Source organism: Serinus canaria, chromosome 3 (genome assembly GCF_022539315.1).
Source record: "Serinus canaria isolate serCan28SL12 chromosome 3, serCan2020, whole genome shotgun sequence".
Taxonomy (NCBI): Eukaryota; Metazoa; Chordata; class Aves; order Passeriformes; family Fringillidae; genus Serinus; species Serinus canaria.
Window position 1 is genome coordinate 38,640,809 of NC_066316.1, and position 13,643 is coordinate 38,654,451.

Consider the following 13,643-nt stretch of genomic DNA (forward strand, 5'->3'; position numbering starts at 1 on the left):
GCGGATGGCAGCGCCGGGGCGCCCGGAAGAGGCGGTGCGAGAGGGAGGCGGGACACGGAGGAGCTCGGCGGGACTGCGGGGAAGCGCCGCGGGACGGTGGGAAAGGGCCGCGCCGCGCCGCCGTCCCCGCGGGTCCTGCGGCGCACGCGCGGGCCCCGGTCACAGCCCGGGCTCGGTCGCGGTGGCCATCCCGTCCCGTCCTGTCCTGTCCGTCCCCTGCGAGCGCCGTCCCCGCCGCCGCCGCAGCGATCGCTGCCGCCGGTCGCGGCGGGCGGGCGCCATGGCGGTGCGCGGGGTGCCGTGCCTGGCCTGGTGCCTCCGCCGAGTTGGGGCCAGCGGCGACTGGCTCCTGCTGGAGGCCGGCACGCAGGTGAGCCGCGCCGGGCTCCGGCCCATCGGGGCGGGCGGGTGAGCGCGGCTCTTGGAGCGCAGTTTGGTGGGGTCTTGTGGTTTCTTACAGCGCTTTCCAGGAGGAAAAAGCACCGCCTCGTCCCGCTTAAGGAGCAGCCTCCGTTCGGGGCCATTCGGCGGGGCCGCCCGGCCGGGCCGCCCGAGCGGGCGTTACCGTTCAGCGCCGGTAACGCCCGAGGGCGAGGAGGGCGGACCCCGGCGCTGGAGTCGCCTTCGCTTGTTTTGAATTCTTCGCTTCGTTTTGAATTCTTCTGTCGTATTTAGATAGACTTGTTCGCGAGATGGTAACATAAGTGAGGACGAAGGGAGTCCGTAGCTTAATTAACAAGGCGATGCTTTTGGCGAGGTTAACAGTATCTAAGGCATTAGGTATTCAGGTGTAAACGAGGTCAAGTTTAAATTGGTTTGGTAATGTTTTGGTGCGGTACAGGAATAGCCGTTTTCTCAGCGATCGTGTTTTTTAATTGAAAAGATGGGCCCTGGTACTCTTCCCTAAAACCGAGCAAGCAAAGATGTGTGATCGTGTTGGCGCAGTGTAAAAGGATTGCTGTTCTGGTCAAAATCAGGTGGTGTGGCTGATGCTGTGGCCAAGGCCTTGTGCTCACACACTGCAAAAGGCACCCGTACAAACGTATGCTTTTGTTACTCTCCCATCATGGATTTGAAGTCCTGAGATGTGCAGATCTCCTCGGTGAAGGACTGCAGGTAACAACTTACAGCCAGGGCACTGATAATTGTGCAGGGAATCCAGTTTGGGATGTTACAGCTCTGATTGTCTGCACAGTGGTTGTCATTTGCAGCAGGGAGGCTGATGGCATTCTGGTGCTGTAGGTGTGCTAGGCCACAGAGCACAAACTGCTTTTGCTGGAGATGTAAATTATAATCTAAGAATACCCCGAGTTGGTAGGGACCCACAGGGATCATTGAGTCCAGCTTCTGATTGTGCCTAGGACAGCCCTAAGAATCACACCACATGCCTGAGAGTGTTGTCCGAACACCTCTTGAACCCTGTCAGGCTTGGTGCTGTGACCACTTTGGTGCCAAAGGACACTGCTGATATGTGGGGATGGGATGTGATTTGCCAGTACTGCTGTGAGCAGCACTGAGCTCCAGCAGGTGAGTGGTAACATCTTGGACCCCTGTTGGCTAAATGAACATGTTCAAGGGGGAGTTTTGTGACTGGCCCTCCTTGCTCTCACTCATATTGGTTTGTGAGATCCTGCATATGTGTGTGACTGGGCCCTGAGGATGCCACTGCAGGGACAAATGCAAAGCTGATTTTATGTTTGAATCCTCATGAAGAAGGGAGTCTTTATCCATTTGAGTCTCTGTACCCCTTACATCTGCAATCCATGCTGACAGAAAACTATATGGAACATTTAAGAGGTAGGCACTAACATAGTTAAGTTTACTTTTGTCATCTTAATTTGCTTCCTTGCCTTTGGTTATGACATGGAGGTCTGAGTTCTTGCTCTAAACTCAAGGTGAGAACTGCTCATTACTGCAAGATAATGCAGTGTACACATGAGTTAAGAGAAGTGTGCAGAGGAGGCAGCAGAGGGAGGGAGAACAGGGATGTGCTTTACATGGCAATCTGAAATTAGATGTGATTTAATGAGATACTGTGCAATATTACAATTATATCCGTTCTTCCAGAAGATACTATTAGAGTCTAATCCAGTTACTTAGATCACTTTTACTACTGGTTATGAGCTGCATGTAGCTTAGATTCTGAGCCATAAGATAATGGTGTGATTTACAAAAGTATTGTGTATTTAGGGCAATGTTAAGTGTGAGCTTTTTTTGGTGGCAGTTTTCTGGGCTATTTTTTCCTGTATCTTTCCTGTTTACAAATGGTTGAACAGATGCAGCTAGCAAAAGAAGAGGGTAAGAAGTAATCTTGAGACCCACATACAATAGTGCTAGTTTGAATGGTGTTTGGTTAGGTAATGTCTGAGGTGAGACACAGATGGTTTGTGAGTGGCTTTGAGCAACTTTGCTGCTGAGGAAGATTTCTATGAAACCATGGTTGTAATTTGCCTCAGAGAAATCAAAATTACCTCAGTGGGAGAGAAAGATAATACTTTGAAAGCTTCCATTTTCTTTATACTCTTAAATTTAAATGAAAAAAAAATCATGATATGCCAGGCTTTTTGGAATAACCATAAGATGTTGATCTGGAGTTTTGCTGTACTTAAATTAAAATGCTATAAACTGAATTTACCATGTCATTACTGATTGCAGTAACTACACTACTTTATTTTTAGGTGACTATTGGCCGAGGATTAGATATCACGTACCAGCTGGTGTCAAAAACCTGTCCCTTGATGATCTCTCGTAAGCACTGTGTCTTCCAGCAGAATGCAGAAGGGCAGTGGACTGTCAAGGATAACAAGGTACAAGAGACCAGCTGAAGACCTTGTATTCTGAGATTCATTGAATAGAATCCATTGTTTTGGATCTAGCAGTGTATGGGCTGTGATATAGCATAAGTGTGATAGAAGGTCCATGGGAATGTGTCTTGCCTGTTGTGCACTTCCAGCAGGAAACTTCAGTCTGCTGCAGTAGGGATACAAACTGGATTACTTTCTCTCTGTAGATCCACCTCTTGGTTTAGCATTTTTCAGACCACTGTGGCCTGGCTAAAGGCACTTTGCAGTCTGTGAACCTGTTTGGTGTTGCTTTCTTAAAAAACATCCTATATGAATTTTGACATAGGATTTCATCCTTTCAAAAGGATAACATTGTAGTGCTAATGAAAAGATAAAGTGCAACTCCTTATTGTAGTGACACAATTGCTTTAATTATAATCAGCTTCAACAAGAATCTAGTGTTAGAAAAATCATGCTTCATGTTGTGCTCAAATGAGTTTCTCCTGAAAGTTTTCCTCAGCTGATTAGGATAAAATGTTGATGTCAGAGTCCTCAACTAGGTCTCACTTTGACTTCAGTAATCTGTTTTTTATATCATGATCTCTCCACTTTCTCATTAGGTCTGAAATCAGTGAAATGAGTAATTTGCTTTAAAACAGCACTGGTAGAACAAAAATGTTCAACACGTCATGCAGATTTGAAGGATGTTTGGGTTGACAGCAGATTAGTCAGAAAGGAATGGAGTGGCTACTATTAAAATTACACTGCTCTTAAACAAAACCCTCTTGTAGTACATGTATAAACTTGAAAACCTAATGTTAGTGCATGATAGGAAACATCTACCATAGATTTACTATTAGCACTTCCTGTCTGTTTTCATTGTTGACCAGTTGGTCAGCTTGTTTCAATGAATCTCATTGAGATATGTCAGTTCCTTGTGTTTCTGCAGTTCATCCTGAGCATAGAACAGTTATGCTGTTTTTGAAAACTATTTCTTGAGCTAATTTTGAAACCTTTTTTGTGCTTTGAACATTATATCTAGAAGAATATCTTTCCTCTTTACAGTCTCCTTGTATTTATGAAAAACTTGGTTTTCTTCGAGGAGTATAGCCAATGATTCTTTTTTTTTTTTTTTTTTTGGAATTTCATGTAACATTAATTGTCAAGAATAATTACTGTAGTATTCTATGTTCCTGACAATGATCTATTATGGAGACTTTTTGTTATTTAGTTTTTATTTCTGAAGCTTTTGTGCTTCAGAGTTCGCAGTTTTCCTTCTGGACAAGAACATGCTCAGAATGTTGTTCTTGGTGCTTGTACACAAAATCTGTAATGCAAGAATAATGTGCAGTAAATAATACAGTGCAGTAACTGTAGTAAATGCAACGCTGAGCCAATGAACTGGATATTACAAGGTTTATTTGCAGAGGTGGATTGTTCTGATTGAAGCACTGAAGAGGTTGGCTGTGTTTATTTACAATTGCCAGAAATAACTTTCAGAGGACACTGTAACTGCATATTAAATTTTGGTGGTTCTGTGTTTATTGGCAGAGTCTAAATGGAGTTTGGCTTAATAAACAGCGCCTGGATCCATCAAAAGTCTATCCTATTGCTGAAGGAGACCGTATTGAGTTGGGAGTGCCTTTGGAAAACAAAGAGACTGCTGAATATGAGTATGAAGTAATTAAAGATGAGTGGGAGAAAATTAGACCCTTTTTAGCCCAAAGAAGTGACCTGGGGAAAGCTAAGAGTTCAAGACCTAAACGTAAATTTAGTTTGGAGGAATTGGAGACATGTGAATCAGAAGGCCCTTCAAACTCCAGATGCAAAAGAGACAGAATGTCCTGTGGCAATGAACCTTTAGAAAAATCATGGGGACAGGCAGAAGAGGCCAGACGGCTCACAGAGAAGATGGATGTCAAGCTGCCTTCTCCTGGACCCAGTGAGGGGGATAGTGGTCCAGTGCATGGTAGCCCTGTTCACTCCAAGAAAGCTGTGACTGTCCCCCAGAAGGACCAGAAAGGCTCCGGTCTTGTAGAGTCATGGACTGGCTTGAAAAAGCTGAGGAAATCTCTAGAAGATACAATGAAATTAAAGGTCAAAGTGCAGGAGAAGCAGACTGCCGTTCTAAATGTCAAGCAGAAGCACAGGAAGTGTGATCAGAAGGAGATCCTAGTAATGGAGCAGGAGCTGCAGGAGTTGCAGAACCAACTCTGCATGGAACAAGAGCATCAGCAGCAGCAGGTGGAAGAGCTGGAGAGGACATTCTGTAAAGAGCAGCAGAAGCTAGAGGTATAGTGGTGGCAATAATTTTGGCCTGTGTCTTCACTTTGGTGGAATGCCTTGTGTAAGGCATTGATCCAAAATAGCTCTTGAACTATACAGTAACAAAAATAGTGCTTGTGTGATTTACCCCTACTAAAGTTTTTGTGGAAGTATTTAACTTAGCATGTAACACAGTGCAGGTACCAAAAGAAACTGCAGAGACAGAAGAGATTTGGCTGCATGGGGAATTCATAAAAAGGTGCAAAATAAAGCATTTCAGCTGGTAAAGAAGTGTGTTTTTAAATAAAAAAATGAAAGTCACTGCTTGATCTCTCTTGCTTATAGAGAGGACAAGTAGAAAAATAATCACTCTGAGTGTGAATTTCTCTCAGTATATGGCTGAAATAAAGCCCACAGTGCATGGCAAGTGCACTGTTTTTACAGTCAATGAAATACTGCATGTCTTAATCCCTAGAGGGAAGGAGATTATTTTTCTACTTTCAAAAAACCCTCTCTTGCAATCTGTAAATAAGTTTAAGCAGTAAGTATATGTGATAAGTTGCTTTTTTGGTAACTGACAAATCTGTTTGAACTTGAAAATGCTCAAAATCGGGTTTAAAGAAAGTGAGGATTCGTCTTGGAGTGAGTCTAATAATTTATTAGTTACTTCCTTAAAGTCTGCTGCTAAAGGCAAGATGCCAGTATCAGAAGTACAGAAAGTTTGGAGTTGCGTCCTTGGAAACAATTGGACATTTACCTGGAGCTTTAGGTATCTCTGAAGTCTTTAAATGCACTCAAAGACAGTTGCAACTTTTAAGCTGTTGCTGATCTCTTTGCTTCTATGAATATGCTGTTGCCTTTGGAGCTAGAATAATGTGGAGGTATTCCAAATATAGAGCTGTAAATGATATATCCATTTTAACTCACCACAGTAAATTATAGCTTTAATTTCTGTTGTACACATGTACAACAGAGTTGAACATCTCGTCATTTGTTGAAAATCAGTGTTGTTTCTTTAAGAATATCCTCTAAAGAGAGTGTGCAGAGTAGTAATTTTCTGTCTCTTATGTTCTTCAAGTCTTTTTTTTTTCCCCATTTCTTACCCCACCCAGGGAGAAAAGTGTCAACAAGGGGAAGAGAATCTGAAGGAGCAGCTGGCCCAGGTCCTGCAAGAGGCAAGTGATTATGAGTGTAGTTTTGATCTAACTGTGTAACTTGGATATTTAAATCTTTCCAAGTGTTGTGGCCTCTTGGTAGAAGACAAGGACTTTGCCTTAGGTGACTGTAAAACTTAACTGAAGTGGAAGAATAACCTGGAAGAGGGAATGCAAAATGTGATGGCACTGGGAAGGTCATAAATAACTGGCAGTGCCTTCCAGTTTTAAGTTAAGGATAAACTGCTTTAACATCTGAACTTTTAAGTGTTGCTCTTCTAGGAAGAGAATAGGAGAAATGAGTGTGCTGAACCTTATGACTATGACCATGTATCTTTAATAGGATAGCTTAGAATGGTACTCTTATAACTTCTGGAATGGTATTGTTACAGCATCGTGCTTTGATGGAAGAACTGAATCGTAATAAAAAAGATTTTGAGGAGATAATTCGAGCCAAGAATAAGGAACTGGAAGAAACAAAGGTAAGGAATAACTGCATTCTTAGTTTTATTCATAAGTGAAACATGATATGCTGCATGAGCAGAGGAGGTGGTTTATTTAACATTTGTCTTAGCTCTGCCTGGCCTCCTATAGTGCAAAATTTCTGTGTTTTGAGGTGGTAGCTGACACTGGGGGAGGAGGCACCTTGCCTTTTTTGTAAATTGGTGTTGAACAGTTGTTATTAGATCTTTCTCAAACATAAAGAAAGCCCATAGCAGCTGAACACTGCATTTTGGAATAGAAATGGGCCCATTGCATCCTTTCTTTGAAAAAACAAACAAACAAAAAATCAAGCCAGAAATAACAGGGAAAAAATCCACCAACAAACAAAAAGTGTTTGAAAAGTGAGGTGCTTAATTTTCAGTTAAAGTGCATTCAAGTAAAACTGCGTTGTGACAGCAGTTCTGTAAGGGATTGTAGGACTGAGCCAACATGGAATTTTAATAATGAATGAGATAAGCCACAGTACTTCCTGGCCTTGACACAAAGTGATGAATGGAAAATAATTAAGGAGATCCTTTCCTGTGTCTTACTTTTGGAAATTATCACATTATCCACCACTGACAGTTTGCTTTGTTTTTTAATGTGATCTTTAGAAATTTGTTGCTGTTTCAACTATAGCTTCAGTTAGTAGAATTTTCCTGTTATTTTTAGAAGATAGAGCAGGTACTTAGCCTAATCAGCCTAATTTAACTCTTAACAAGCAAACAAAAAGATTATTAGATTGCTAAATGCAAGTAAATGTTTTAAAATTTATTGCTTCCATTTTTTTTAGCATTTGAGGTGTTTAGTCTGTTGGGTGTTCTGCTTTTTATATCCGATACCAAAACAAAATAATTTATTAAAGCCAAACTCTTGCTAGGAACAGGTTGAAAAAGATTCTGAAAAGATTGATCAGCTGGTAGTTCCTTTAGGCTGAAGGGAATTTTGGTAATGGCTGTTCTCTCTTCCAAGTTCTCCGTAGTGGGTGGGAATATTGTCAATACTGCTGAGACTACAAAGAGGAAAGAGACTACAGACATGGGTATGAGCTAGATACCCAGTCCTCTTGACATGTGGAGATTTGCAGTATGATTTTCTTCCCCTGCACACACTCCTGCCAATTGAGAAAAATCTTGTTCTTTGTTGATACACAACAACATGTACTTTTCCACCAGGAGGAGAAGGAAAAGGTGAGAGCCCAAAAAGAAGAGGTGTTGAATCAGATGAATGATGTGTTGGAGAATGAGTTGCAGTGCACAATCTGTTCTGAGCACTTTATCGAGGTATGTTTAAACCTTTGTGGGTTTGCCAGTAAAAAAGAGACTTGAGAAGCTTTCCATAGCTCTAGTAACACAATATTTAAGCCCTTTTCCTTACTTACCTTGTTTAACAGAACTCACAGTGAGTTCTTATGGGAAAGAGTTGATTCAGAGGTCTATTCTGTCTGCCCTGACTCTTCTTTGCTTGACAGCAAGTTCAGCTTTAATGTCTCTATCTGCAGACAAGAGTGCTTAATCCTAAAATGCACGTAAGTTTGGAGCACTTGTGTATGTGTTTGAACCGGTGCCCTGAGTTGCTGCTGACAGCTGCTTGGGGAAGAATTATTTTGTAGTGGACCTTGCTCTACGTTGACTAGAGTTGGACTGTTTGAGGTTAGTTAAGAGTTGGACTGTTGGAGACGTTAGTAAAGGAAGGGAGGTACAGTATTCAGTCAACTCCTGGGATGTTTATATTGTTCAGATAAACTCTTTCATTGAGAACTTGGCCTGTTTTCATTTGATTCTACAAGTTATAGGCTATGCTTGTCCTAAGACTGTTGTTTTTGTTTATGTTTTGCTACAAGGTCAGTTTCATTACATTATTGTTTTACTATGGGAAATCTGATGTGTTAGCCTCGTTACAATGGCTTAAGAGCTAGCTGAAATTTTAATTTCTGGTTTCTCAGTATATTAAAATGCTATTTTGCAGTATCTGAGTTTTTCCATAATTTATCCTTTTCAAATTGGAGGAACTTGCAATAAAATTAATTACTTTTTCCTGTTTCTGACTTGCTGTGACTTACAGTGACTCCATTAAGTCACTGACTTGTAACGCTTGCCTGATCTCTGGCATGGGGGAGTTTGTGTGTGAATCCTGTCAGGGCCCTAAAGGCTTTGGGTTCTCCAGTCCCTTTCCCTATACAAAATATTCATCTAATATTTCCCTGTATTCAGTACGTTTTTGCTTGACAGTGCCTGTGCGAGCTCACTGTGACCGGTGTCCTTCTGCTGAATTCCACAGGCGGTCACTCTGAACTGTGCACACAGCTTCTGCTCCTACTGCATCAATGAGTGGACAAAACGTAAAGTGGAGTGCCCTATCTGCAGGCAGGAGATCAAATCAAAGACACGCTCTCTGGTGCTGGATAACTGCATTAACAGGATGGTAGAAAAACTGGATGTGGAAATGAAAGAGCATCGCCTGAGCCTTATCAGAGAGCGGAAAGGTGAGAGGTGGGTGGATGTGGCATGATGAGTACAATCTCTTATTCCATCTGTCTTGCACAACTTTCTTTGGCACCTATATACCAAGAAGATTCTCAGAGAATGCTGCAGAAATGCTAAAAAATAATGAGATCTCTCGACTAACTAGCTTTACTGCACAGTAAAATAAAATTAGTACAAAGTTTGGAAAAAGACTTCAGTATGAATTCCACAGTCTGGCAGGAAAACTTAGTTTAACCATGCTAAAGGTTATGCTCTTTCAAAGAGATCACTTAATAAAGCAAAAATACATAGAATGGTCCTTGAAAAATTTACCAGGCACTTTTGATTAAACTGTGGAGTACGTTACAGAAACTCAGTGGACCTGACAAGAAGTTCTGAATTCTTTTCTATGTGCTAGATTGATGTAGGAAATCTCTGAAAGAGACACTGGTATATGATGTAACTATGGCTGAACTGACACTTGCTCTGACATGTTTATTTTTGTAGAATTAAAGCCACTGTGGCTTATAGGCATAACATCTTGCCTAGTTGTTGTTAAAATACTATGCATGATGGCGATTGCTTTTTTAAAAACCCCAGTGTGGGTTATTCCTGGTCTGCTTCCTTCTAAATTTCTTGCTAGAGCACTTGACATTGGTATCTAGGTGCTGAAATGTAGATGTCTGTTCCTGCTACCCCTTAAATTTCTATTGCTGTGTTCTCTTCAGTAATTGTTTTGTTTTCCCTTCATAGAGATGAGTGTGTGATCCTTAATTTTGCAGTGCATCAAATTGTATTTTTAGCAAAAGAAAGGTGATTTTGATACCTTTCAGATGTGCCATAGAATGACATCACTAAGCAATGCTAGTTCAAGCCTGAAATGATAACCTATGTAACCCTTTCAGTCTGATTCCCTCAGGAAGTGCTGCATTGCTGAGAGGCTGCCCAGCTCAGCTACAAGAATTGCTTTTACCTCTGTGGAGCTGAGGCAGCCCTTGTGCATTGCATGCATTTGCAGATTGCCACAGTGCTCCTAAGTGCCTGCTCAGGTAGCTGATGGGCACTAGCTGGAGTGGTGCCTTCATTGCAGCCCATTGTGTGCTACACCAATGGTCTTCATCCGTGTTCAGACAAAAAGCAAATGAGTTCATAGCCTACCTTAAGAAAAAACTACCAGTAGGAAATAATTTCAATTTACTGTGACACTCTTCAGCTGGAAGGTGAAATGTTTCTGTGCCTCTTTTTGTGCAGTGATGGAAACATTTGTCTATTTAAAATTAATTCCTAAGAAATATACCTGTTAAAAGAAGAATGATGTTGGAAGTGGCACTTAAGAAGCTGCCAAGGCTTTCCAAGATACCTTTCTAGGAGTCTTAGTAGCCCCAGCACTAGAAGGACAGCTTGCAGTCTTAAATAGATGAAGCTTTTGATGAGGCTATAAATGTCCTGAACAATCAGTACTTGTTTGAGAGCCCCTTATCACATTTTTTCTTTCCTTTTCTTACCTGGCAAGACACTGAAATAGTTAGCCACTTCCATTGCCAGTTGTGTCCCTGTGAAGGGGTGGAGAATGTCTCCTCCTCACCTGTGTTATCTTAATAGGAAAAGACATATAGAACACTTTAGAGCACTTAAGCAAACAAGCAAACAACTCCCATTCCTTTGTTGTTTCATGGTGAAAACTGAAATGAAAAAGGCCTATGTCCTGCAGCTTGAAAACTGACTGTGAGAAGCTAAAATACAGTTTCAAAGACAAGTAGTAATGTAGCACTTGTGGATACAGTGGTCACAGCTAACTTTTGTATCTGTGTGTTTTGAATGCAGAGAAACAGAATGCGATGGTGAAGCCAGCCACAGCCAGTGACAATGGTGTCCCTTCTACCACTTACTCCATCTTGTCAACGAGCAGTTGTGACAGTGAGGACTCTGAGGAGGATTCTTCCTATAGTGAAAGCTACTATGTTATCTGAACACTGTTACTGCAGACTCATTGCCCCGTGCTATCTAGAACCAACCTAATGGTGTTTGGTTGACTGCTGCTGGAGGAGTGGACTGGGCACCTGGAAGGACCTGTGAAGAGGCTGGAGCTATAAACTAGCAGCATTTGGAAGAAGGATCTTGTTTTCTAAATGAATGCACAGAAGCTTGATCTCTAAAACAAAATTTGGTTTATGAGAGAACAGACTGCCATTATGCTGGCTGATTGACTTACAAACCCTAAACTTCCACGTTAGCTTGTGACCTGCTCAGTGTAATGAAAGAGTTTGTATTGCATCATTGCCCTTTCCTTAATGAATTACATGTTTACATCAGCATCCCTTATTTCAGGCAGCAGAGGGAATGTCCCAAGCATTTTGAGAACTTGGCCATCCCCACCAGCAGGCCGTAGATAGGTATAGCAGGAAAAAGTGCCAGTGTGGGTTTTCCTCTTGAATTTCATATGGCAACTAGAGTCATCCCTGGCCTTTGGCTTTGCAGGTGATAAAGGGTGGGATATGGACACTGTTGGCTGCAAGTGCATTGTAAGCTAGCTGCTGGCCATCGGCTTGCTCTGTTTATGTAGCCCATTTTCCATTAGATAGGGATAGAGGAGATGAAATCTTCCAGAAGTCTTTAGCTAGTGTTCTTTTCATTTAGTGTCTTTGGTTTGTTCCCTCTTCGAGCTTTCGCATAAAGGGTTTTAGAACTGTGAAGCAGCACATCCAGAAATTTTTAGCAGTGACTTTAAAAACATTATCAGCAGCAAGAGAGGAACCTCTGCATCTTCAGGTGTGCTGCTCTCCAAATTAATGAAACGTCCTGTTGGCAGGGTAGGAAAGCAGCATCTGTAGACAACCACAAGATACAGAATGAAGCACTTCTTTTTATTGTTTACAAGACATAACTGTTGAGCTGTGGGTTGTACTACCCTCATGCCAAATCACTTGTTCAAGAGATTGATCAAGTCTTGCCTCATCCTATCATGTATTTGTCTATTGAGTTCCATTTTCTAGTGACTTATGCTTTTGACTTAGCTTTTACATGGAACGGACTCTTACACTGTGAGAACAGGATGGGGAAGCCCTTCTCATCTGTAATATTTCTTTGGCTCTTTGTATATACCGTTTTGTTTCTATGTTTGTTTAAGAACAAAAATATAAATCCATTTCTGCATTATTCTTCTTTGGTGCAGCCACTGAGATGTCTTCTAGTTGTCTTTAGACTTTTTTTTAGAAAACAGACTAATTTAATGACTTTGCTTCATGTTTTGATTGCTGTATGCAGTGTGACTATTGTAAAGTTAATTGAAAAATGTTTGTATTCAGGAACTGATCAAAGACAACCCAATCCTTCAAGACTGTGACTACCCTAATGCTAATTTAATAGCTACAATCATTCCTCTTACCTGCTTCCCCCAAGAAAGATCCCATTAAAAAGGTGCATGAATGATGTCCTAAGGAAGTAATGCATTGTGACAAATTTGGTCAGTAGGATTCAAACAGGGGAGGCTTGATCTGTGGGCCAGGCAGCTTGCCTAAAACTTTAGTGTAAGGTTTCTCTTGTGAAGGAGACATTACATCTTCTGTATTCTTCTTTCTCTTTTAATGTTCATTTTCTATATGTGCTCTTGAGAGTTTCTTTTGTGAATAGATGCTTTCTAGAATGAGCAAGAGAAGAGCATTCCTCAAAATGCTTATGAAACAGGCTGATGTGGAACAGGCACTTCCGATGAGAAGGAATAGAAGGAAAATACTCTGGTTACTTAGGATTGCGAATTCTTCGACTCTGTATCTCCTCCATACTATTGTGCTTTTTTTCTCATTTCATTTTGCAAAATACATATTTATTTTATTATGTTGATGTTTATAGACATTGCAGAGAAGGATAATATTTCCCCTGGTAACAGAGTGGTAATCTTTGGTTTGGTTTCTGAGTGTGTCCTCTTTTCACTAGAATGTGAAAAACGTAAATGGTGTATTCCAAATTATTTTTGCTCTTACTGGTAGGTGCACAGTGTGTAGATGTTCAGAGAGCAAGGTTAAATATTAATACTATCCACACACAAAAGCTTTTCACTGACAAAAGCAGACCTGTGTATCTGCAGTGTGCTCTCCTTTGGTCTAAGGTCTGGATCCTTTCTTCTGCTTGGATGTCTGCTTGGTTCTACTTGGATGTGCCCATATCATGGAGATATTATTATATCATGGAGATATTATGCCCTGAACTGTTACCTGTCTTGGGATGGCATCAAGTGCTTCCAGATGTCAGGCTACAACTGAGCTAGTCACAGATGATGCAGGGCAGGTTCAAGACTTGGTGTTTTCCCTTGGAAGACAGCTGTCAGGTAGTGTGATAATCAGGCACTTTCACAGCAATACATTGTCGGCATAGTGGAAGAGTTGGGAAAGGGGTGCTAGTAAAAGGGGACATCACAGAGGAATGTTTACCTCATACAGATCTGTGGAGTCCATGACCAATCTGACAATCTCATGCAAGAAAAATATACCACATGG

At 41.5% G+C, this 13,643-nt stretch overlaps 1 protein-coding gene across 3 annotated transcripts; it reads left to right on the forward strand.

The window, feature by feature from the left end:
* Window positions 1-4: 4 nt before the first annotated feature.
* Window positions 5-12,329, forward strand: RNF8 (ring finger protein 8). 3 transcript variants are annotated; one of them, XM_030236227.2, is made up of 8 exons: window positions 5-370; window positions 2,679-2,807; window positions 4,335-5,075; window positions 6,161-6,223; window positions 6,595-6,684; window positions 7,861-7,968; window positions 8,966-9,177; window positions 10,975-12,329. In XM_030236227.2, exons 1-8 carry the CDS (start codon window positions 5-7, stop codon window positions 11,012-11,014), a joined length of 1,749 nt encoding a protein of 582 aa, XP_030092087.2. In that variant the 3' UTR covers window positions 11,015-12,329. The 3 variants fall into 3 exon arrangements, with proteins under 3 accessions (XP_030092087.2, XP_009090443.2, XP_050828979.1); XM_009092195.4 differs by having other exon boundaries at window positions 8,966-9,170; XM_050973022.1 differs by lacking the exon at window positions 5-370 and adding an exon at window positions 469-1,116 and having other exon boundaries at window positions 8,966-9,170.
* The last annotated feature ends 1,314 nt before the right edge of the window (window positions 12,330-13,643 follow it).